This window comes from Festucalex cinctus, chromosome 6 (assembly GCF_051991245.1).
Source record: "Festucalex cinctus isolate MCC-2025b chromosome 6, RoL_Fcin_1.0, whole genome shotgun sequence".
Classification (NCBI taxonomy): domain Eukaryota; kingdom Metazoa; phylum Chordata; class Actinopteri; order Syngnathiformes; family Syngnathidae; genus Festucalex; species Festucalex cinctus.
The window spans coordinates 2,706,008-2,730,137 of NC_135416.1; the positions used below are offsets into that span (position 1 = coordinate 2,706,008).

At 41.3% G+C, this 24,130-nt stretch overlaps 1 protein-coding gene and 1 long non-coding RNA gene across 3 annotated transcripts; one reads left to right on the forward strand and one right to left on the reverse strand.

The window, feature by feature from the left end:
- Positions 1 to 630: 630 nt before the first annotated feature.
- LOC144021139 (uncharacterized) lies at positions 631 to 24,097 on the reverse strand. The gene is made up of 3 exons (XR_013284055.1): positions 23,631 to 24,097; positions 4,540 to 4,676; positions 631 to 1,008 (listed from the first exon to the last, which is right to left on the reverse strand). It is a non-coding gene; the product is annotated as an uncharacterized LOC144021139 (long non-coding RNA).
- LOC144020981 (homeobox protein Nkx-2.5-like) lies at positions 15,991 to 19,144 on the forward strand. 2 transcript variants are annotated; one of them, XM_077524918.1, is made up of 3 exons: positions 15,991 to 16,636; positions 16,834 to 16,836; positions 18,424 to 19,144. In XM_077524918.1, the coding sequence occupies exons 1-3, from the start codon at positions 16,305 to 16,307 to the stop codon at positions 19,016 to 19,018; spliced, it is 930 nt and encodes a 309-aa protein (XP_077381044.1). In that variant the 5' UTR covers positions 15,991 to 16,304; the 3' UTR covers positions 19,019 to 19,144. The 2 variants fall into 2 exon arrangements, with proteins under 2 accessions (XP_077381044.1, XP_077381043.1); XM_077524917.1 differs by lacking the exon at positions 16,834 to 16,836 and having other exon boundaries at positions 15,991 to 16,632; positions 18,429 to 19,144.
- Positions 24,098 to 24,130: the final 33 nt, after the last annotated feature.

Below are 24,130 nucleotides of genomic sequence, written 5' to 3' on the forward strand. Positions count from 1 at the left end.
AGACAATTTACAACTTGCCTTAAATACATGTATAAATTATATGTTTAATGATGTTTACAGGTGGAAACTTGTATCTTTTTTTTAATTAAAGAATTAAAACTGTAATTCAACAAAAGATGTATCTGTCAAATCTAATATTGGGGTCTAAGGCAGGGTGGTCACAATTTTTAACAAGTTTAAAAAAATAATAATAAAAAATAAATAAAAGGGAGAGCTAATATTTAGCTACCCCCTTAGGTAGCTAAAAAGTAGCTCTCAGTAAGGCTGAGTAATATGGCTCAAATGTAAAATTTCCAATTTGTTTTATTATTTTTTTTAACTTTGATTTGCCCGATTTCTCCTCATACCAAACAAGCTTCGAAAAGTTTCACATTCTTTTGTCATTTAGAGTTGTAAAGGTCAACGCAGGGTGACCTTGACAAAATATTTGTTGCTTGGAGGCACATACTTGGGGTCCAAATTTTCACTCCCATTAAATTTGAGCTGTTTTGTTGTCATACAGAAAACATTGTGAAAATGATTCTGCTCGCGTTGTGGGAATTAAAGCCAATTTCTTTCAAAAATGTTGCTATATGGCGTCAGAGAAGTCGCTAAAGGTGGCAAAACTGACTTTTTCTAAACAAGATTCTCTTTGTTTACAGTCATGTTGTGAGGGTAAACAATACACATCATTGAAAATGTGCTTTAAATTTAAATTGCATTTTAAAAAAAACATTATCAGTGATAACTGTATGGATTATCATTAGATTATGTAGCTAATGAAATGGTTGGTGGGGTGTTTATGATTTTCAAGCGACGACGAAACAAATGAAGGAAGGTGTAAATTACCGCGCGTCAAAATAAACATTCAGGTGCGTTTCCTTGGCTTGTCAGACGTTCTCAAGTGTTTGACGAATGGCCTCCACTCCCAGCCTGCTGCAAGCACACACACGCACGCACGCCGCTGTCCATGTGAGGACATCCATTAAGACTCATTGTCTCCCCGAGGCCTGTTTGAGGGCAGGTAACCTAAACATACAAAGTCAAAACAAACATGTCCGCTGACATGAGTTAAGTCCATCCAAAGCCACCGTACATCCATGCTTGCGTGATTTATTATAGATTCATGTATAAGCATAGAAACAAGCTAAAATAGTCATTTCTGAAAGTGTCAACTTTACTTTTGTTGAGCCAAGAGAGGCACAAATTTTGTATTCGAAATGTGCCAGTAAATAAATACATTTATGACCAACTAAGTGAAATTGAAGTTTCCCTCTGTACATGTGATGATGTAAATAAATGTATATTTCTCAACAATTTATCACTCATGCAAATTATCTCTAAATTATGTAAAAAGGTTCTCAAATGGGGGGGAAAAAACAACAACAAAGAAGTTCATTGCATTCTGGCGTTCATTTTTAAGGCCTTTTAAAGTTCAAATTCGCCTATTTTTAGCTGTCAGATTTGTGGAGAATATATTTAACAATTAAAATTGACTCCAACAAACATTTATGGATGTGTTTTTGGAGAAGAACAACACCACGCGAAACAAATCTTATTTCTGTTTCGGTCTGTCGTCAATTGAGAATCAGCGACCCCTGTGGCCACATTTGGTCATAACAGGAGATTACTGCGTGAATTACTGTCAAGACTTTGTTCCGGTCAGCCAAAAAAAAAACATGTCCAAACGCTTTTTAATTGTAAGTTTAGTGATCAACGATGTTGAAGTGAGCTTGAAACAAAGTTCTATCTATAAGAAATGACAAACCTTTTTTGGATGGGTGACAATTACTCGGGGATTTTCACTCGTAAAACTCATAACCTTCACTTTCTTGTCAGCGTGTTAACTGAAATGACTTGAACCTGGTGATAAAAAATCATGAATTGTATTTAGAAAAAGGCACTCAGAACTTGCCCCTGCGGCCAAAACGATAATGGAGGCTTAAATACTTTTTTTTGTTTGTTTTTTTTGAAAGATGTAAACACTCTTTAGCTGTCACTCTTTCTTCTTCTTTGTCCTTTCGCTCTCCAAAAACACAAACAAAACGACGTGGTTGTCAGGTCCAATTTCAAAGACCGGGATGATGGAGTCCATTAAGGCTTCCAGGATCACAATAGCAAAGACAACATAATATTTTCTAAACTAATTGCCTTCAAATTACTATGTATTTTTTATTTTATTTTATTTTTTAGTTGTTCGACTTTATAAGTGGTTAGCAAATCCATTCGGTAAAGTTGACCACTTTGTAGGTCCCAATTGTCAGGGTCTTGATTAGAGGACGTTTTTTTCTAAAGATGTAATAGGAACTTTATGACACATTCGTTTGTGGTTTGGTTAAGTTTCAAGCAGGACCACTTTTTAGCATCACATTTTTGGAGTGGGTTACTCCATCAAGGGGGATCACTTTTTGGCACTCTGCTGTCGGGGTATTGATGAGAGAACATTTTCTAAAGATGCAGGAAGGGCATTTTTTTTGTGTGACACTTTTGATGAGATTTAGGGACGCTGCCAGGTGTACCAGTTTTTGATACCCTTTTATCTGGGTAACGGTAAGAAGAAATTTGGTAACGTTGAAGAGGAGACCACTTTTTGGAACCCAGCTGTCGGGGTGCTAACAAATTTCTTGTCAGGGTTAGTCAGGGTTCGTTCAAGGTCGTAAATCATTCGCTAAACGTCGGAATGTTCGCCAGATCTTGGCCCAATGCTAGCATTAGGATTAGCATGCTAACTTAACATTAGCATGTTAACGAAACATTAGCTTTAATATGCTAACTTAGCATTAGCGTTAACATGCTAACATAGCATTAGCATGCTAACTTAGCATAAGCATTCTGACTTGGTATTAGCATGCTAACTTTTGATCTTGTTGATTTTATTTGAGTTGTGGGTCACTTCTTGTCGAAATCAAGTCACTTCCTGTTGAAATCGGGTCATTTCTGGGTCACTTCCTGTTGAAATCAGGTCACTTCCTGTTGATTTTAGGTTACTTCTGGGTTACTTCCTGTTGAAATCAGGTCACTTCCTTTTGAAATGAGGTCACTTCCTGGTGATTTTAAGTCACTTCCAGTTCACATCTTTTTGAAACCGGGTCACTTCCTGTTGAAATATGTTAATTTCCTGTTCAGGAATGATTTTTCTGGCCGTAAGGAAATTTTAAGCGGCGTGTTGTCGGAGGCGAGGCATCAATGGTTAGGGAGGAGGTCTGTACTTTGTCAGCTTGCTGGGCTTCCTCCCGTCACCAGTCAGCACACAACAACATGTCAACACAAGATTTACGAAAGTGCGCGTGTGCGTGCGTGTAATCCGAATGGTCTGTGGCAGGAAGTGATCCGTGTTGCTGTGTACACATCAACATACACCACCCAAGGCTAAATGAAAGATGGGCGGGTGGGTATCCATGTTTTGGGGTCAAAGTTGAAGACTGCGCGTGTGCGTGCCGCAGGTTCAGTTTGTCAGCGCGTGTTTTTACTTTGACAAAATGAACCTCTGGCAAAAACGGTGACATCGCTATACGCATGTTTACATCTATATGCTCAACTTGAATCTTTTTGTTTGCCAGAACAATAGTTTAAAAAAAAAAATGAGGAAATGAAATATAAATACAAAAAAATAAAAATAAAAAGATTCCACAAATGATTTAACAGGTAAAAAAAAATAAACATAAAAATAAAAGCTATAATGGATTCACAATTTACTAGAACTGGAGGGAACAATTTTAAAAAATTGGAAACCAAATAAATGAAATGATTTAAGATTGCTCATATAAACAGGAAGAAATATTTAACTCATCGATCATGAGAAAATAACTATCCTAAATGGTAAAAGAAAATAGTAAGAAAATAAATAAAACTAACAAAATAAAATCAGTTCAATAAAATTTTCAGTTGGAAAAAGCTTAAAAAAAAAAAAAAAAACGTTAGCTGGCTAGCTAGCTATATGCAGAAGTGATAAGACTGGGGAAAAAAAAAAAGAATTCAAAATGCAAGAAAAATTGAACTCATCGATCATGAGAAAATAACTATCCTAAATTGGTAAAATAAAATAGTAAGAAAACAAATAAAACTAACAAAATAAAATACATGCAATAAAACTTTCAGTTGGAAAAAGCTAAAAAAGACAAAAAAAAAAAAAAACGTCATCTAGTTAGCTAGCTAGCTATAGCTATATGCAGAACTGATAAGACTGGGAAAAAAAAGAAATTAAAAATGCAAAAAAAAAATTAACTCATCGCTAATGAGAAAATAACTAAAAAAAACTAACAAATAATAAAATAAATGCAATAAAATTTTCAGTTGGAAAAAGCTTAAAAAATAAATAAATAAACATTGCTAAAGCTATCTATAGCTATATGCAGAACTAATAAGACTGGGGGGAAAAAAATAAAAAATGCAATAAATAAATGCATCTCACTAACATTAAAATTGAATGCAAAGGAACTCTTTACGTGTACGTTTGCCTTCAGGAATTGTTGTAAATATGCGATTCCCTGGCAGAGGCCACAAAAGTTATTGACGAAAACTATTGTCAGGGGCGATCCCTGTGACAGGAAGTGCACTTACAAGACGCACTAACAGTATGTATACACTCCGTGTTGTTTATGATGGATGACTCCCACTCGAGGATGGATGGCCGACCTTTTCCTATTCCTAAATCAGCAGCGTGTCGTCAAGGAAGTAAACAGCGTGATGGAGTCGGCCTGTGGAGAACATTTGTTATCATTATACGCTCGCCTAAATAAAATACAAAAGTCCCACGTCTCGCCTTTTCCGAAGCAGAAAGTCCGTTTTGTGGGGGAATGTTTGCGAGTCATTCGAAGCCAAAAACATGAAGCGGACAAAGACTGTCGACTGTCACGTACAGTAGCATCCAAGCTAACGTAGGATGCTAACACATGAAGCTATTGTATGATACTGAAAATGCAACGCTAATGCACAATGCTAACACGCGGTAGCTACATATGAAGGTCACGAATTATGGAAGGGTATGATGCCAATGTACGCTAACATGCGCAATGGTAGCATGTGACGCTAACATATATGATAACATAAGATACCAATGCGTGGCACTAATGTACAATACGGATGAATGAAGATAGCATATGATGCTAACATGCGATGCTAATGCACTATGCCCACACAGGGTGGCAACATGAAATACTAACATATAAAGCTAATAGATGATGGTAGAGTATGATGCTAACGAGTAATACAAACATACAAAGCTAACAAAAGTTAACATAAAATTAAAAAAAATAAAGATGTTAGTGTTTGAGGCTAACACTAATGCCAGAAGGTATGTGTGACATTTGATGATGCTAATTCATGATGCTAACATACCGTTACGTACAATTTTATTTTTATTTTTTTTTTCAAGTATAATTTCTGCATTTTTGGATGCAGAAAAACTTTTTTTCCCCCCCATCTTCTTCTGTGTGAAATTCCGTGTGATTCCCAGACAAAAAGTAAACACACGCGCAGCTGCCGAGCGGATGAAAACCGCCAGGACTCAAGGTCATAGAAAGACAGTGCAAGGTCGTACACAGCAGCGCAAATCACTCAATCAGCGTCCAAAGTCTGTTTTAATACAGCTTTATACACACACGCGCACACCTGTTATTATAATTAACATTATAATGACTGAGGTTTGAAACAGCAGAATAAATACATTAAATGCGGGCGTTTCACTATCACAAATTAAGATGAGAATAAGTGAAATGAAGCCTTTTTTTTTTTTTACTGAGAAAACAGAAAGTAAAGCAAAATAATGTAAAATATTATATATTTTTAGACGTGCAACTATTAATGTATTAACTAACATCTAATCAATTGTCTATTTTGATAATTGACAAGGCGGGGTCAAGTAGGACTCAGACGCAGGCGTAAGGTAGGCCACCAAGGCAGCAGGTTTATTTCCGGCCAACAGTGGTCTCCTCTCAAACTGAGAGGAGAACAGGGAGGGGAAAAAGTGGAGAACAAAAAGCGCTCCACTAGGGAGGAAAAAACAGGCAAAAGGTACTGGGGACAACAGAAAGCGCTCCGCTAGGGAGGAAAAAGGGCACAAGGCAAAAGGGGTAACTAAAGGCGCTCCAAAAGGGAGGAAAAGGCACAAAAACAAGGCAACAACGCTAGGCAACATGAACGAGGACATAAGGACTGTGGACGCTTCCATGCACTGACGGTGACACTTCGGCACTGAGGGGAGAATGCAGCTGGCTTTTATTGTGTGGGTTGATTGGTGGCAGGTGGTGATAATCATGGGCGGGGACCGGTAATGAGTGAGCGGCAGGAAGGGCAAGTGACCTGGGGTGAGAGGAGAGTTTAGGATTTCAGAGTAAAACGGGAAACAGAGACACAAAAATAAAAGCATGAGCCGCCACGCCTGGTAGCGGCGTGACAGTACCCCCCCCTCAACGGCCGGCTCTTGACGGCCCAGGAATGTCAGGGTGATCTTCATAAAATTCTTCAATTAACGAGGGATCCACGATGAACCGGGAGGGGACCCATTGCCTTTCCTCCGGGCCGTATCCCTCCCAGTCCACCAGGTATTGTCTTCCGCGGCCCCGATTACGAACATCCAAAAGTTTTCTAACCTTGTAAACGGGGCCGCCTTCAATCATCTCCGGGGGGGGTGGGTCGGGTTCGGAGGGCACCAGTGTGCTTTCATGAACAGGCTTGACTTGGCTGACGTGGAATGTAGGATGAACTCTGAGGGATCGTGGCAGACGGAGTCGAACGGCGGCAGGTCCTATGGACTTGGTTACTGGAAAAGGCCCCACAAAGCGCGGGGCCAACTTTGGACATGGTACCTTGAGCCTGAGGTGTTTGGCTGATAGCCAAACTCGCTGGCCTGGGCGGTATTCTGGTGCCGGTCTCCTCTTCCGGTCGGCGGCCCTCTTCACCCGGTCTCCCTGGCGTTGAAGCGCCGTCCGGGCCGCCGACCAGACCTTGTGGCACCGACGGATCATGGCCTTGACGGAGGGGACCGTTGCCTCCTCTTCCAGTTCGGCGAAGAATGGCGGATCGTAGCCGTGGACGCATTTAAAAGGGGTGAGACCTGTGGCAGATGTGGGCAAAGAGTTGTGCGCGAGCTCGACCCATACTAGATACTTGCTCCAGGTTGTCGGGCTCTGGGAGACGAGGCATCGGAGACCGGTTTCGAGCTGCTGGTTCAGCCGTTCTGCCTGCCCATTGGCCTCAGGATGGTACCCAGAAGTCAGGTTGGCTTTGGCACCTAGGGCTTTACAAAATTGAGTCCAAAAACGGGAGACGAACTGTGGTCCACGGTCGGAGACGATGTGCAAGGGAAAACCATAAAATCGGAATATGTGGCGGATCATGATGTCGGCTGTAACTTTGGCGGATGGGAGCTTGGTTAATGGGATGAAACGAACCATCTTAGAGAATCTGTCGACGACTGTGAGGATTGTGGTTTTACCATGGGATGGTGGTAGTCCGGTCACAAAATCCACTGAAATTTCCGCCCATGGTCTGGATGGAATTGGTAGTGGCTGGAGTAGACCCATCCGGGACTGGTTTGACGTCTTGTTGCGGGCACAGGTAGGACAAGCAGCTACGTAGTCCTTGATTGTGGTCTCCATTGCCGGCCACCAGAATCTCCGGGCGACAGCATACACGGTCCTGCGAACTCCAGGGTGGCAAAATAATCGTGAAGTATGGGCCCAGTGTATTACCTGGGCCCTCAGTTCCTCAGGCACAAAGAGTCGGCGTGGTGGGCATGACGTGGGGGGAGTGACGTTCCGTAGTGCCTCTTTGACGTCGTCCTCAATTTGCCACCTCATGGCCCCGACTATGCAGTCCCGGGGCAGAATGGTCTCAGGCTCGGCTTCCAGTGGTTCGGACTCGTGAATTCTTGATAAAGCGTCAGCCTTGATGTTCTTACTGCCGGGTCTGTAGGTCAGAGAGAAAACGAAGCGGTTAAAAAACAAAGACCATCTGGCCTGTCGAGGGTTGAGTCTTTTGGCCTGGCGTAAGTATTCCAGATTTCGGTGGTCGGTCCAAATCACGAAGGGGAGTTCGGCGCCTTCCAGCCAGTGTCTCCATTCTTCGAGAGCCACCTTCACAGCTAGGAGCTCCCGATCACCGACCGAGTAGTTGCGTTCCGCTTTTGATAATTTTCGTGAGAGGAAAGCGCAGGGATGTGTCTTGCCGTCCTCTTGACAACGCTGGGACAGGACTGCCCCAATACCAATACTCGAGGCGTCCACCTCCACCACGAACTGGCGCTTGGGGTCAGGGACTCTGAGGATAGGGGCATTAGTGAAGCGAGATTTTAAGTCCTTGAATGCCCCTTCAGCTTCCGTGTTCCACCTAAATCGAACTTGCGGGGAGGTCAAGGCGTGCAGGGGGGCAGCAATGGTGCTGAAGTTTCTGATAAATCGCCGGTAGAAGTTGGCGAATCCGAGGAATTGTTGTACCTTCTTTCGTGAGTCCGGCGTGGGCCAATCCCGCACGGCGCTGACCTTGTCCGCTTCCATCTCCACTTTTCCGGGTGACACGACGAATCCCAAGAAGGAGATGGAGTTGACGTGGAACAGGCTCTTTTCTGCCTTCACGTAAAGCTGGTGATCCAGCAGGCGTTGCAAGACTCGGTCCACGTGGCTTCGATGGCTTGCTTGGTCAGGAGAGTAGATTAGGATATCATCCAGGTAGACATACACAAAGTGGTCGATGAAATCTTTGAGTACTTCGTTAATCATGGCCTGGAAGACTGCGGGAGCGTTCGTGAGGCCGAAAGGCATGACCAGGTACTCGTAATGTCCCCGGGGAGTGTTAAAACCAGTCTTCCATTCATCTCCCTCGCGGATCCGGATGAGGTGATAGGCGTTGCGGAGATCGAGCTTCGTGAAGATTCTAGCTTGTTGCAGCTGGTCAAACACAGAGGACATCAATGGCAAGGGGTACCGGTTCTTAACAGTGATGTCATTCAGGGGACTGTAATCAATGCATGGGCGTAGGGATCCATCCTTTTTACTCACGAAGAAAAAACCTGCGCCTGCAGGTGAGGAAGACGGTCGGATGAGGCCGGCCTTCAAGGAGTCGTCAATATAATTGTTCATGGCTTGGCGTTCGGGTCCTGAGACTGAGTACAGTCTCCCCTTGGGAATGGTTGAACCGGGAATCAGATCGATCGGGCAGTCATATGGGCGGTGTGGAGGGAGAGTCATGGCTTTGGTCTTGCTGAAGACCTCCCGCAGATGGTGGTAGCAGGAGGGAACAGTGTGCAAGTTCGGGTACTCTTCTTGAGCCGGTGGGACGAGAGTCACCTGGTGAACCTGGGCTGTGGAGTTTCGGAGTGCGGGTTGTTCCGACCCGTGAGAGCTGCAGTCCTTTCCCCACTCCAGAACAACTCCAGTGTTCCAGTCGATTCTGGGGCTATGTATACACAGCCAAGGGTGTCCCAGCACCAAAGTGGGGGAAGCAGCGTGGAAAACGTGGAAACGGAGAGTCTCGAAGTGAGGTCCGATTCGGACTTCCAGAGGTTCAGTAATATGGGTGATTTTGAAGAGCTCCTTGCCGTTCAGCGCTCGAGCCTGGATGGTTGACAGAAGTGGCTCGGTGGAGACTCGTAGTTGCCTCACGAGCTCCCAGTCCATGAGGCTCTCGTCGGAACCGGAATCGATGAGGGCTGACAGATTTGTGGTGACATTGTGGTGGTTTATCTGCATTGGCGTAAGTCTGTGATTCTTGGCGGGTCGGGGTGACGGAGGACTCACCGGAGAGTGAGCCTTTGTGGTGCAGGATTCCACCAAGTGCCCAAGACCACCACAATAGTAGCAGCGGCCCTCTCGGCGTCGGCGCTGCCTCTCCTCCGGCGAAAGCCGAGCCCTTCCCAGTTGCATGGGTTCGTCGCTAGTGAGGTCCACCTCTCCTGGTTCCGGTCGGGAAGGAGCGATGAATCGCGGCCTTCTGGCCTCCGGTGTCCGCGTCCAGGGGATAGGTTCCTCCCTCCTTCGCGGTCCGCCGATCTTGGCCAGCTCCTGGCGACGATGATCGGTCCGGATGGCGAGGGAAATCAAGTCGTCCAAGTCCGCGGGGAGATCTACGGGAACCAGAAGCTCTTGAATGGCGGGTGAGAGTCCTTTCAGAAAATGGTCGTGAAGTGCGATGGCGTTCCAGCCACTGCTCGTTGCCAACGTTCGAAAGCGAACTGCATAGTCGCTGACAGATTCGTTGCCTTGCTGAAGTCGGCTCAGTGCTCGTGCCTTCTCTCGGTCATTGTTTTCTGGATCAAAGACTTGGCGCAAAGCGATTCGTAAGTCCTGTACGCTTTGGCAGACCGAGGAACCCCTGGCCCATTCCGCGGTCGCCCAGGTTTTGGCCCGTCCCGTCAGGTGAGACAACATGAAGGCCACTCGGGATCGGGCTGTGGGAAATGCCTGTGGTAACTGTTCAAAATGAATGTCACATTCTGTGAGGAAAGTCTGACAGCGTCCGGTTTCACCGGAGTATCGTTCTGGGGAGGCCAGTCTCAATCCTACCCCGGTGAATGGCGTGGTCGGTACCGAGAACTCAGGGTGAGGAATCTGTCCAGTGGGAGCTGGCGCTCGACGCCGTGAAAGGCCTACCAGCTCGTGGACCTGGCTGGTCAATTCCTCCATCCGGGACAGCATGGTCTGTTGGATCCGGTCCTGGTTGTTGAGCCGGGCCTCCTGGCTCTGCAGTGCGGCCTCGACCATGCCTGCTGGGTCCATGCTGGCCGAAGTGTACTGACAAGGCGGGGTCAAGTAGGACTCAGACGCAGGCGTAAGGTAGGCCACCAAGGCAGCAGGTTTATTTCCGGCCAACAGTGGTCTCCTCTCAAACTGAGAGGAGAACAGGGAGGGGAAAAAATGGAGAACAAAAAGCGCTCCACTAGGGAGGAAAAAACAGGCAAAGGGTACTGGGGACAACAGAAAGCGCTCCGCTAGGGAGGAAAAAGGGCACAAGGCAAAAGGGGTAACTAAAGGCGCTCCAAAAGGGAGGAAAAGGCACAAAAACAAGGCAACAACGCTAGGCAACATGAACGAGGACATAAGGACTGTGGACGCTTCCATGCACTGACGGTGACACTTCGGCAACGGAGGGGAGAATGCAGGTGGCTTTTATTGTGTGGGTTGATTGGTGGCAGGTGGTGATAATCATGGGCGGGGACCGGTAATGAGTGAGCGGCAGGAAGGGCAAGTGACCTGGGGTGAGAGGAGAGTTTAGGATTTCAGAGTAAAACGGGAAACAGAGACACAAAAATAAAAGCATGAGCCGCCACGCCTGGTAGCGGCGTGACAATAATCAATTAATCACTGGGGAGGGCCTTTTTAATTAAAATTGTCCAACAATATAAACTCTCTTTAGTATTTTTGCGCTATTGAACATGGCCGCTAGAGGTCGCTAAACTAAAATACGTAATTGCTCGTAATTTGGCACCTTTTCAAAATGACATCGTTGGTCCAAATTTACATATTCTATTTGAATAATAAAGCAAATAAAAGCTGTACTAATATTAACCTTTTTTTTTTTTTTTAACAGTATACAAGACTGTCTCAGAAAATTAGAATATTGTGATAAAGTCCATTATTTTCAGTAATGCAATTAAATAAGCAAAAGCCATAATCAGCAATATTAAAATAATAAAAGGCTTGCAATATTTCAGTTGATTAGTAATAAATCCAGAATGTACGACATTTTGGCTTATTTAATTGCATTACAGAAAATAAACAACTTTATCACAATATTCTAATTTTCTGAGACAGTCCTGTACAGTAATTAATAAATGTGAGGTAAAGAAAGGAAATGCTGCTACAAAATATAACATAGATCGAACCAAATATAATTGTCTTATTAATAACATTTCAAATTTTTTATGTTATTTTATATGGATCATTTCGACATGCTTAAAGAGATTTTCCTCATGTATTTATTTTTTTTGGTTCTGCTGTTAAGTGTACGGCTGAGATGATCCAAGAAAAGAGGGAAAGAAAAAATAAGTTAAAGGAAAGAAGACGACGACTATGAAGAAAAAGAAGAAGAAGAAGAAGACGACTATGAAGAAAAAGAAGAAGAAGAAGAAGACGACGACTATGAAGAAAAAGAAGAAGAAGAAGAAGAAGACGACTATGAAGAAAAAGAAGAAGAAGAAGAAGAAGACGACGACTATGAAGAAGAAGAAGAAGAAGAAGAAGACGACGACTATGAAGAAGAAGAAGAAGAAGAAGAAGAAGAAGAAGAAGACGACGACTATGAAGAAGAAGAAGAAGAAGAAGAAGAAGAAGAAGAAGACGACTATGAAGAAGAAGAAGAAGAAGAAGAAGACGACTATGAAGAAGAAGAAGAAGAAGAAGAAGAAGACGACGACTATGAAGAAGAAGAAGAAGAAGAAGAAGAAGACGACTATGAAGAAGAAGAAGAAGAAGAAGAAGAAGACGACGACTATGAAGAAAAAGAAGAAGAAGAAGAAGACGAAGAAGACGACGACTATGAAGAAAAAGAAGAAGAAGAAGAAGACGACGACTATGAAGAAAAAGAAGAAGAAGAAGAAGAAGAAGACGACTATGAAGAAAAAGAAGAAGAAGAAGACGACGACTATGAAGAAAAAGAAGAAGAAGAAGAAGAAGACGACTATGAAGAAAAAGAAGAAGAAGAAGAAGAAGACGACTATGAAGAAAAAGAAGAAGAAGAAGAAGAAGACGACTATGAAGAAAAAGAAGAAGAAGAAGAAGAAGACGACGACTATGAAGAAGAAGAAGAAGAAGAAGAAGAAGAAGACGACGACTATGAAGAAGAAGAAGAAGAAGAAGAAGACGACGACTATGAAGAAGAAGAAGAAGAAGAAGAAGACGACGACTATGAAGAAGAAGAAGAAGAAGAAGAAGAAGAAGAAGACGACGACGACTATGAAGAAGAAGAAGAAGAAGAAGAAGACGACGACTATGAAGAAGAAGAAGAAGACGACGACGACTATGAAGAAGAAGAAGAAGAAGAAGAAGAAGTCTGGCGCCGCCGAGAATGACAGCAGACAAGAGGTGTCACCTTTCCTATTGTTGACTACACACACGCGTGCACGCACGCACACGTGCGCACACACACACGCTATATTTGTATTCACAATACAAAACGACTAAATATAAATGAATGAACTGAACTTTTACTTGTTCTGTCTTTGGACCTGTGTAAAATTGTTTCCTCTGTCCAATGCATATTTGTTCATCACTCTTCTTTCAAGCAGCTCGAACCCGGACAAACACGGAACCAACTTCAAACAGGAACAAAGTGGAACCAAAGAAGCAAATAAAATCCAATCCACAAAGCCAACTGGAACCCCAGCAACCTTGAAATTAAAAAAACAACAACCAGTCAACCAACTGGACTACCAGCAACCAAAGAATCAAGTGGAACCAAAGAAGCATGCCGAGCCCAAAAGAACAAATTGGATCCCCATCAAACCAACTAGAACCAAAACAAAAGCCAATCTGCAAAACTGCCTCAGAACTAACTAGACAAAAAAGAAACATTGAAGAACCAACCAAAGAACCAAGCTGAACCCAATCGAAGGACCAAGGTCAAGCTAACTGACAAATCAAGTGGAACCCGAACAAGAACCCAAGTGAAGAACCCAACCAATAAAAGCCCCAAAGATCGAGTTAAACCCCAACCAACCAATTTCAACCAACTATATCAAAACATCACGATACGATATTATTATCACGATATGAAGCTCCCAATATGATAATTATCACGATACTGTGCGGAGGTTGGCGATATTTAAAAAAAAAAAAAATAAAAAAAATAAAAAAAAAAAAAAAAGAGCTCATACTAAAAAAAAAAAGCACAATATTGTGATTTTGTACATAACTGCAATACATATAAACTACCTTCAATCTCTAATAACACTTAATATCGCTAATGCAAGCCCACGTTGAGTTCCTCCGCGTATTGACTCGCTTCAAAGCATTATACAATCCCCTTCATCTGACAATTAGTGGATTTTAAACATAGAAGGGCCAAAACATGCCAAAATAAAACTAAACTGCTCTAAAAAAAACTAGCCACCAGAAGGTGCTATAACTGCACAAATGGAAATCAACCTGTCTTTTTTTTTTTTTTTTTAAACAGATGTGTTTTTTAAAATATTTTTTCAATATGGTGAACATGACGATGACGATATTGTGCCAGTTTTAATATCGCAATATCACGATATTGCCGGCATCGTTACATCCCTACTAAACAAAGCACCAAATGGTGCCCAACTAGAACCCACTAGCACTCAATGAACCCAAAAGCCCCAAGACCAAACAAGAACCCAATCAAAAAAAAAAAAAAACTCTCGAGTACAAGCAAACCGAAGTAATCCAATGCAACCGCACGCACAAACACAAAAACCAGCAAATTTTCTCTTACCTTACAGTTATTAATTATGATGTAGTCCATCCCCCACCTGATGCATTCTTATGGTGGGTGTGTGGGTGGTCTGCATCACTTGATGGGCAAAAAATAAGGAAGAGCTTGAGATTAAGGCCAACTAAAAAAAAAAAAGTCACTCCGCTTTTTTTTTTTTTTTTTTTTTTTTTCCTCCTGGAGGAATTTTAATTGCTCCCTGGAGAGAGAGTGTGTGCGTGCGCACGCTTATCATCGGTGTGGTTATTAATACAACGGTGAGATAAAGACAAGGCAGCACGTTCACACGCAGGATGAAGTTTTGCTGCAATTTCGCCTTTGACTCAAACTGAATTGGAGGTCAACTTGGAAACACACGTCAACTTTGACGCAATAAACGCGTTTAAAGGAGAGTCTTGCAAACAGCATCCTACTTTTTAACAAAAAAAAAAAAAATCAACAAAAAAAGATCGAGAACAACGAAAAAGAACAAGAACAAACGAAGCAGAAGAATAACAGCAAGAATATAATATGAAGTAAAAAGGATAGAACAAGTGCAACAATGAAAATAGTACAATAATAACAACAAACACTACAAAGAACTATCAGACCAACAAAAAAAAGAAAGACAACAATAAACTATGTCAATGAGAAAATGACCAACAACATGAACTACAAATTATATAGACAGCGAATCGATCTGATTGGTTGTGGCTCGACATGTGGGTAACAGGACTGACATAGAATTATCTGATTGGCTGTTGACCAGATAAAGAGATTAAAGATTCCTGACATCACATAGTTTCTGACATCACATAGCGTCTTACCAGTTGAAACTAGATGCTGGTTACATCAGTTCAAAACAGACACTTGACCTCACCGTCATGGCCCAAACATGACCCTTGCATGACCCTCGTCATGACAAACTAATTAAAAATGAGAACAACTTTTTACATAAGTCTGGATGTTCTGCTTTTGGTATACACTTCAATAAAAATATTTAACCAAAAAAAAAATGAGAACAACAACAACACCTAGAATAAAAAAAAAACAAGAAACGTGAACACAAAGAAAAATGACATTCAAAATCCAATCATCATAAGAAGAGGAACAAGATGAAGCACCCACAAAAACAAGAAGACAAAATAACAACAAGGAAAAAACACAATAAGAACAAATAATATATATATATATATAAATAAAAAAACAGCAATGAACAACAACAGTAAGTAGGAATATCAGAACTACGACAAACAAGTACAACCAATAAAAAAAAAAAAACAAGATGAATAACACAACATCAAAAATAAAAAGAACAATTAGAACAAGAACAGCAAAAAAAAAAAGAATTAAACGAACATGCATAATAGACAAGAGCAAGAAAAAAAAACAAAGATAAACAACATAACCACAAAAAAGACATTCAAGTAGAACTACAATAAAAACAAGAAAATGAACCGGAATACCAACAGAAACGAGGAAAACAAATACAAGAAGAGCAACACAAAAAAGAAAAAAGAACATAAAAGAAAAGCAGAACAAAAATCTGAAGAAAAGTAAAAAGAAAAACAGCCTGACAAGTCATGACCAAAAACAACAAAGAAGAAGAAGAACAAAAAACAACATCATAAAGAAAAAGCAGATGAATTTAAAAAAGAATGAAAAGTGGGTGTAAATATTTACAATCACGAAGGAGGACTAGCAGGTTGCTTCCTGTCCACGCGCACACAAGATTCCCCCCCCAGCACTTTCCCGCCTTCTTTCTGTCATTCCCAAAAGACGTTTTATGATTGGTCCCCCCCTTTTCCCTTTCCCGCCGTCCCTCCTTCCCAGTTTGGGAAGCTGGCAGCGTCCCTCGCGCCACATCGGGAGCGTGGACCCTTTCGGGCGGACTCCCTCGCACCCGAGCCCGCCATGGGGGTCTTGAGAGCGCCTTGGAGGGATTGTCGCTGACGACGATGACCATGCTCCAGACCTCCACGCCTTTCTCCGTCAAAGACATCCTGAAAACGGGACAGGAGTACCCCACCGTCCACATGGTCCACTACCACAGACCCCCGCCGCCCTCCTGCATGCTGGCCCGGGAAAGCCCCCCGACCCCGGCACCGGCCCCGGCGACCTTCTCGGACCCCGAGCGCTGCGCCGTCTTCCTCGGGGCCCTGGACGAGGACGAGGACGGGGAGGAGGACGGCGCGCTGGATAGTGGACTGACACCAGACCGGTTCCGGGGGGGACTGCAGGGACCCACGGGGGAGGCCGCCGACGGCGTCGACGAGCAGGAGAGCAGTGAGTCGACTTTACTTGCTGTGCTTGACACATGAGCCGGCACATTAGTACATCAAAAAAATAAAGGTTAAACCTGTAGGTATAGTATATGTTTAATAATTCTTTATTAAAAAAAAAAAAAAGAAAAGAAGAAGACGAAGCAATAACCAGGGTTCAAGGGCCATGTTTGTCACCAGGGCCACATTTGGCACGTGGGCCAAGACAGTATGAAAAAAAAGTCTAAATAAATAAATAAATAAAGTAAATAAATAAATAAATACCTGGGGGGGTTAGAAGCCACATTTGACACACTGGTCAGTACAATCATACTTGAAAAAAAAAAAAAAAAAAAAAAAGTTAAACAGGAACATAATATATGTACAATATAGTATATGATTCTTACTCATATCTTTCTTAATAATACACCAAAAAAAAACAAAAAACAAAAAAAAACATCACCTGCAAGTTCACGAGCCATCAAGGCCAGATTTGGCACATGGGCCAGCACATTTGTACATGGAAAAAAAAAAAGGTAATCATTTGGGTAATTATAGAATTCTTAATAAATCATACAAAATAAACAACAACTGAGGGTTCGCGCGACATTTGACACAAGCGCCAAGTACAGGAAAACGTGAAACATGTTTGCAATATACAGTTCTTACTCATACTTAACAGATCTCAATCATACAAAAAATGGTATGGTTTGAATATTTCAAAACATGCTACATTTGTAAAGTAAAAAAATAAAAATAAAATAATAATTATTTTAACATAATTTATTGACACAAGGGTCATCCAAATGACTAATTTTAACACAAAAAAAAAGTGGTATTTATAATTCATTTAAAAGTATGTTGATAATAGTGTTATCAAGAGGTATTAAAAAAAATGTATAACCTAGATAATACATGTGCAATCTTTATTTTAATGTTACTGTTAAATATTTGGGCATTGTTTATTACTCAACTGAACTTGAATTAGTACAATTAACCATTATGGGAAAATAATTTTTGACACATGGTCCATAGGCCATAAAACACAAAGACATTATGAATTTACAGTTTGTTAAATATAAACATAAGGCAAAAAAGTTAAAATATATATATATATATTTTAAATAACACAATAAGAATCTACATTAAAGCGTTGCAAGTTTCACTGCTTTATTTTTTACATCAGAAATTATCTTCAGATCAGATAAATTGGTGATTTTTTTTTTTATTGTAGATTAATAGCAAAAAGTGTTGCACACGTAAATATTTGTTTGATTTAGTAGAATATGCAATAATAATATGACATTGGAGTAAGAATACTAATATTTAAGTGTCACATGCACGATAAAGAATAAAAAAAGTTGGTGTGATTTTGTGTATTTGTGGAAATTTTACCACCGAATTGTGTTATTGTATAGTTTTCACACAATTTTTTTTTTTGCTAAATCGTTTACTTCTTTCAGCAATGTTTTAACTAAGATATTGTTTTTGTTTTTAACACAGGGTTAAGACACATTTTACGTATATGTGTATAATTCTAGTTTTCAATACATTTATATTTTTAGATACGTATGGTCTTTTTGTTGTGTGCATTTCATATTTTATTTTACACGATTGTGCTTTTTTTTAACTTTATGATTAGGCCTGATTTATGTATTTTAGTGGACGTATTTTCACTGAATATTTGCTTTCATTGTTAAAAGCAAATATAAACAAAAATAGGAAAGCAAATAAGTTACAATAATAACTCATGATTATGTATTGGTCTCTAAGACAAGCGACGTTTTGTTTTGTTTTGTTTTGTTTTGTTTGTGAGTGCAGAAGCTCCGTCGTCCCGGGACCAGCCGGCCTCCTCGAAGCCGCGCAGCCGCCGCCGGCCCCGGGTGCTCTTCTCCCAGGCTCAAGTGCTGGAGCTGGAGCGTCGCTTCAAGCTGCAGCGCTACCTGTCGGCGCCCGAGCGGGAGCACCTGGCCTCGGCCCTCAAGCTCACCTCCAACCAGGTCAAAATCTGGTTCCAGAACCGCCGCTACAAGTGCAAACGTCAGCGGCAAGACAGGAGCCTGGAGGCGGCCGGGCAACACCACCAAGTCCCGCCGCCGCCGCCGCCGAGGCGCGTGGCCGTGCCGGTGCTCGTCCGAGACGGGAAGCCGTGCCTCGGCGGCGGCGGCGGCGCGGGCAGCGGGGGCTCGACTTCCGGCTACCCGAGCGCCGCCGCACCGTACGGCTACGCGGGGGGCTACCCGGCCTACGCGTACGGCGCCCCCGCGTACCACCAGCCGGGCAACGCCAGCTGCGCGTACGGACCGGGGCCCGGCTCGGCGGGCTGCCCCAACGGCTTCGTCAACTTGGGAGGCCTGCAGGTGCCCTCGGCGCCGGCACACAACCACCAGGGCGGCATTCGGGCTTGGTAGGGTCGGGAGAAGAGGGGGGAAAAAAACAAACAAACAAACAAAAAAAAAAAAAGAGCCGCATGAATGTGTTCGTTACGGGATTGGTGACGTCACACAACGGTGGAGGGAGGACTCGTATAATGGATGCAAGTTGTTTATTGTTATATTAGGTTGCAGAGACTTTCACATGTTATTCTAATAAATAAGAAAAAAAAAACAAATGGCTTGGAGTCAGTTTTTGGAGATTCTTTTTTTTCCCCAAGAACTCATTCACTGCCAGTCATTATAGAAAATGTTTACATTTCCAATACTCACGTGATATTCCATTCAATAATTATATATAAACCGAATCTACCAAATAACAGAATAGACTCCCTACTTTTTGTCCCGTCCCGTTCTTTTATAATTGACAGCAGAAAAATGTAGGTTTGCCAAAATACAGCCATTTCTCCCATGGACTCTGAAACTGTGTTTATTTCCTATAAAATGGGGCAATGATGTCATCTACCGGTGGTTGGGCATCAGTAAAGTTGTTTCCAAGTTTGATATTTACAGTGGAGCATGCTCAGATTCGCCCCCATTTACCACCGCTCTAAAAAATACAATTGACAAGTATACTTGTCAAAGGCAGTGAATGAGTTAAAATGTTTTGGGTGAGTACAATGATTCCTTTGTGAGTTTGCAGTTTTGTTTTCCTTTTTTTTTAGCACATTGCTGAGTCAAAAATAACGAAATTTTGGTTAAAAAATAAATAAATTAATAATCATAATAATATTCAATAAAAATGGACTGTTTCGTATAATTAGGTCAGGTTGACGCATAACTTTGGGTTGTTTTGTTTTGTATCAAAACAAACCAATTTTCAGGGTTACTTTGTAAGAAAAGAAAAAAAGTTTGTGTTTTGTCAAATTGACCCATTTTTTACCCTTGTTTGTTTTTTGTTTGTTGTATCTTTTTTTTTGCTTCTTTTTTAAGTACAGTAGTTTTTTTTTGTAAAATTGCTTATTTTGTTACTTTATTTTTGTTATTGTTTTTTATATTTTGTACGTGTTGATTTATTTTGTTTTTTTTAAGATTTTGTGGTAGCTGTTTTCATTTTTGTTGTAGACTTGTTTTGTCACTTTTATTTTATAGTGACTTCATTTTTTTTTTAGTTTTGCTGTATTTGTTTTGTTCTTTCTCGTATAAAACTTTTCTTTTTTATCCTGTTGTTTTTGTTATTTTTTTTTATTTTTTTTTGCTTTTTGTAGTTTTTTGTTAACTGCTTAATTTTTCTGCTTTCATTTCGTTGTTTTCTTGTTATTGTCAAACTAAATAACCCCTAAAAACTTGGATCAACCATTTGTCCCAGCAGAACCGAAAAAAAAACAAAAAAAACAAAAACATGAGTTCCAATTTGGGCTGCTCCATTGAGAAAGTGGCGCCATTAAAAGCACCCCAGCAAGGCGTTTAAAAAAAAATAAAAAATGAGGGGGCGGGGGCATAATGGGTGTAGTGGGCATCAGCCCAGGACAAGACGCGCGTGCACTTTACCTCACAATGGAGGTGCGGATGGAAAGGAGGGGCAAGGGGCAGTCCAGTGGGGGTCGTGCTCGTGAAAGAAGGGGGCATTATTGCTACAAGTTGCACCATTTATCCCATGTAGACGAGGGAGGGGCTACAAGTGGAGGTGACAAGGGTCGGTTCATTATATGTGGCTTTAGGGGGGGGCTTGTTCTCACAAGTAGCACTTCAATCTATTTAGTTCATTACAAAGGAGGGGGGAAAAAAAACAGCTTTAATTGGGCAAGTGAGGTCATTAACATGCGACAAAAACCTTCCATTCATGAAAAGTCGAATGTTTTTACTTCCTTAATTACGTCATGCAGGTATGCTTTTTTTCCCACACATAGTTAGAAATGTGTGTTATAACGTGACACATTTCACATTTACGTTTTAACTTCATACGTGACGCTGAAAGTTCGACTTCCGGTTGAAGTCTTTTTGTACATTAAAGTTGAGTTAACTACGAGGATCGTATCTTAAAAAACAACAGCAACAATGTAAAAATGAATTTAAATAAAAATGAATTTAAAACATCAGTTTATACACGCACGCACGCACATGCGCGCGCGCGCACGTACACTCGCGGGCTCCGCCAGTCACCTTGAACCGGAAGTGCTTCGTTTTGTTTTGCCGAATGCCAAAGTTAAATTGATTACGTTTTAACGTTAATATTAATGCGGCAGAGTGACATTCAATTTCTTACGATATTTGCATTTTACTCGAGTATTTTTTTGTTTGTGTATTGCTTTAACTTTTACAATTTCCGAGTTGGTTTTCTTCTTCCTTTTTAGTCTCCATACTTGAGTAAATTGTGTTTTACCATTCACGATCCGTGGTCGCCATTGTAGAGTTACGTCACTTGTAATCCGTCAGTGAAATCGGAGTCCTTTTTTTTTCTCTCTCGAGTTCAAGGGGGCGTTCCCGTACACACTTCCTGGTTTGAACTCGGAAAAGTCCGATTTCCGCCCATCCTCGAATGCACCACAATGCCGTGAGGCAGATTAGATTGACATAGCAACACAACAGAGACTGCAATCTGATTGGACAATATACTAGGAGCAACGCAGCTAAGAGAAACGCTATGAAATGAAGGGAATTGGGATTGATTAAATACAATTTCATTCAGCAAATATCAGAATTTAGGTTGTAAATGTAGGTCAGCGCCAGGAGTTCTGCTCATCGTCGTCCGCCGGCGCGTTCACGTCAGACTTCCTGACAGCGGCGAGATTTTTAGCTCACTCGGGAATGTTTGGGAAAAAGCTTCTCCTTCTCGTCCGTGCACGGTGGGCGAGCGTCCGGGCCGGCGGCCAACAGACGCTCTCGTCCCGTCCATCAACCTTCTGTAAATATTTGGAGGCGAGTGTCCACATTTAATCGCGCAAGTGGGGCGAAAAGCGTCACGTTTTCTGGGAAGGGAACGAGCGCTATAAGCGAGCCGCCCACATTTGGCGCGAAAGTGACAGTGCCCGGCAAAACACAAGTACATTTTCAGTTGTTGAGTCGTTTATCAAATGCAGCTGCAAAGCGCAAAAGAAAACGAATAATAATAATAAAAAAAAACCATCAGCAGCCGATTGTAAATAAAAAAAAACCACAAAAAAAGCCAAGTCAAGTCATCTTTATTTATATAGCGCAGCCTTAGTGGTGCAAGATGTTCAAACATTTTATTCAGTAGACTTTAAACACTTTGCAAAACAAAACCTCGAGCCCTACGAAAAACTAAAAATGATGTCTTGTAGATTTTTGCTAAAGTTTTGTTTTGCAAAGGGGGGTTATGTGAAAAACTAAAAAAAAAAAAAAAAAAGTGTAGCGGGGTTTTGCGGGAAAACCATTTTATGTTAGCTCAATTATGTGGAAAAAAAAAATTACAAATGCAATTCTTGTGTTAGCAAGGTTTTGTGACAAGCGGTTTGGGAAAAACTGGGTAACGTGAAAAACTACAAAAACTTTTTTGTGTGTAAACGGTTGGTAAATAAACTACAAAAGCAATTTGGTTGCAGTTATAATAAAATTACAAAAGCACAATTTGGTGTTAGCAAAATTGCGTGAAAAAAAAAAAAAACTACTAAAGTGATTTTTGTGTGTTTTTTTCCCCCCTGCAGGATTACACAAAAACTGCACAACTGAGTTTTATTATTTGGCAGGGTGATGCAGGAATTATTCTTATTTTAAATATTGACTGTTTGCAGGGTTACACAAAAACAACGCAGCCAATTTTGATTGTTTGAAAACCAAACCTGAAAATATTTTTTTTTATACCTAATGTCACATAGTTCTCTGTGCTTTCCTGCAGAAAAACACGTTCAAGTCAAGTCAACTTTATTTATTTAGCACTTTCAAACAGCCTTTGCTGTCACAAAAGTGATTTATAGAAATACAACATAAAACAAACATCACGTTAACGTCAATACAATCACAACAAACCAACATTTTTTCAAAACTTACAAGAAAGAGAAGAAAGGAATAGAAAAAAAAAAGAAAGATGAGCCAACATGTTGGACAGGGAGCCCACGCACTTTTTGATAAATGGATTTTGCACTTGTCATGGGGGGAACACTTGTTAATGTTTCTATAGACGCCCGCAGCCTCCACTTTACGTGTAATGATTCATGCTAACGCTAACATTCATCATCGTCTTCCAGCGACTGCCACGAGCCCAATAACATCTTTTTTTTCTTCCTTTCTTTAACGACGAACAACAACAACAAAACACCCTGATCTAAGACTGTGATTAATTTGAGTCTATTTCACTCGACAATTCTTCTTGAACGGCAAGCTAGCTAAAATCCAATCATGTGTTTTAAAGCTATTATTGGAAGCGTTTGTCTTCTTCTTCTAAATTTGCTGGCGGATTAAATTTCTTTGGTGCATATCGCCACCTACTGCACAGGAGTGTGAAAAGGTACTTGACAGTTACAATTGTATCTAATAATAATGCATAAAATTACAGTATATAACTTGGTAAACGCCAACATTGCTCTTCCATATCAACCTTAATGTACCATTAAGACACATGTCTTGCGTTCAATCACATTTAAGCTGGTTTGCTAAGTTATGGCGACAAATGTAGAGCATTTTGCAGTCTTACCTGTGCATGCAGGTGACAGGCGTTTCGGCCATCTTGCTTTGTCCGCACCTGGATCTTGGCTTGAGATCAGCAGAAGATTCTGGCTAATTTTAAAACTCTGCAACGTGCACAAAACGGATTCCGACAAAAGGTTATGGCTGGTCGTACAGACAACAGCACCCTCTGCTGAACACATGCGAGTACTACAACATAAACTCAATTTACCTTCATTTCTGCGCGATTTAAACCTGCCATTAAATTCAAATTATGGTGCCACACACTATATACGTGACATTATGAATATACATCCGAGTTTGCTGCGAATATAATGTCTAAATTAAAATGTATTTGCATGGCATAATTATATTTTTGACCTGCCCTTTCTCATTTTTTGAGATGGTAAAATTAGTGTTGCATTAGAAGTAAGCCATTAACAGAAAAACTGTTTGTAAGGGTGACAGGGACGACACAGAGTGGGGGTTAAAAAAAAAAAAAAAAAAAAAAAAAAAACACGAGTCATG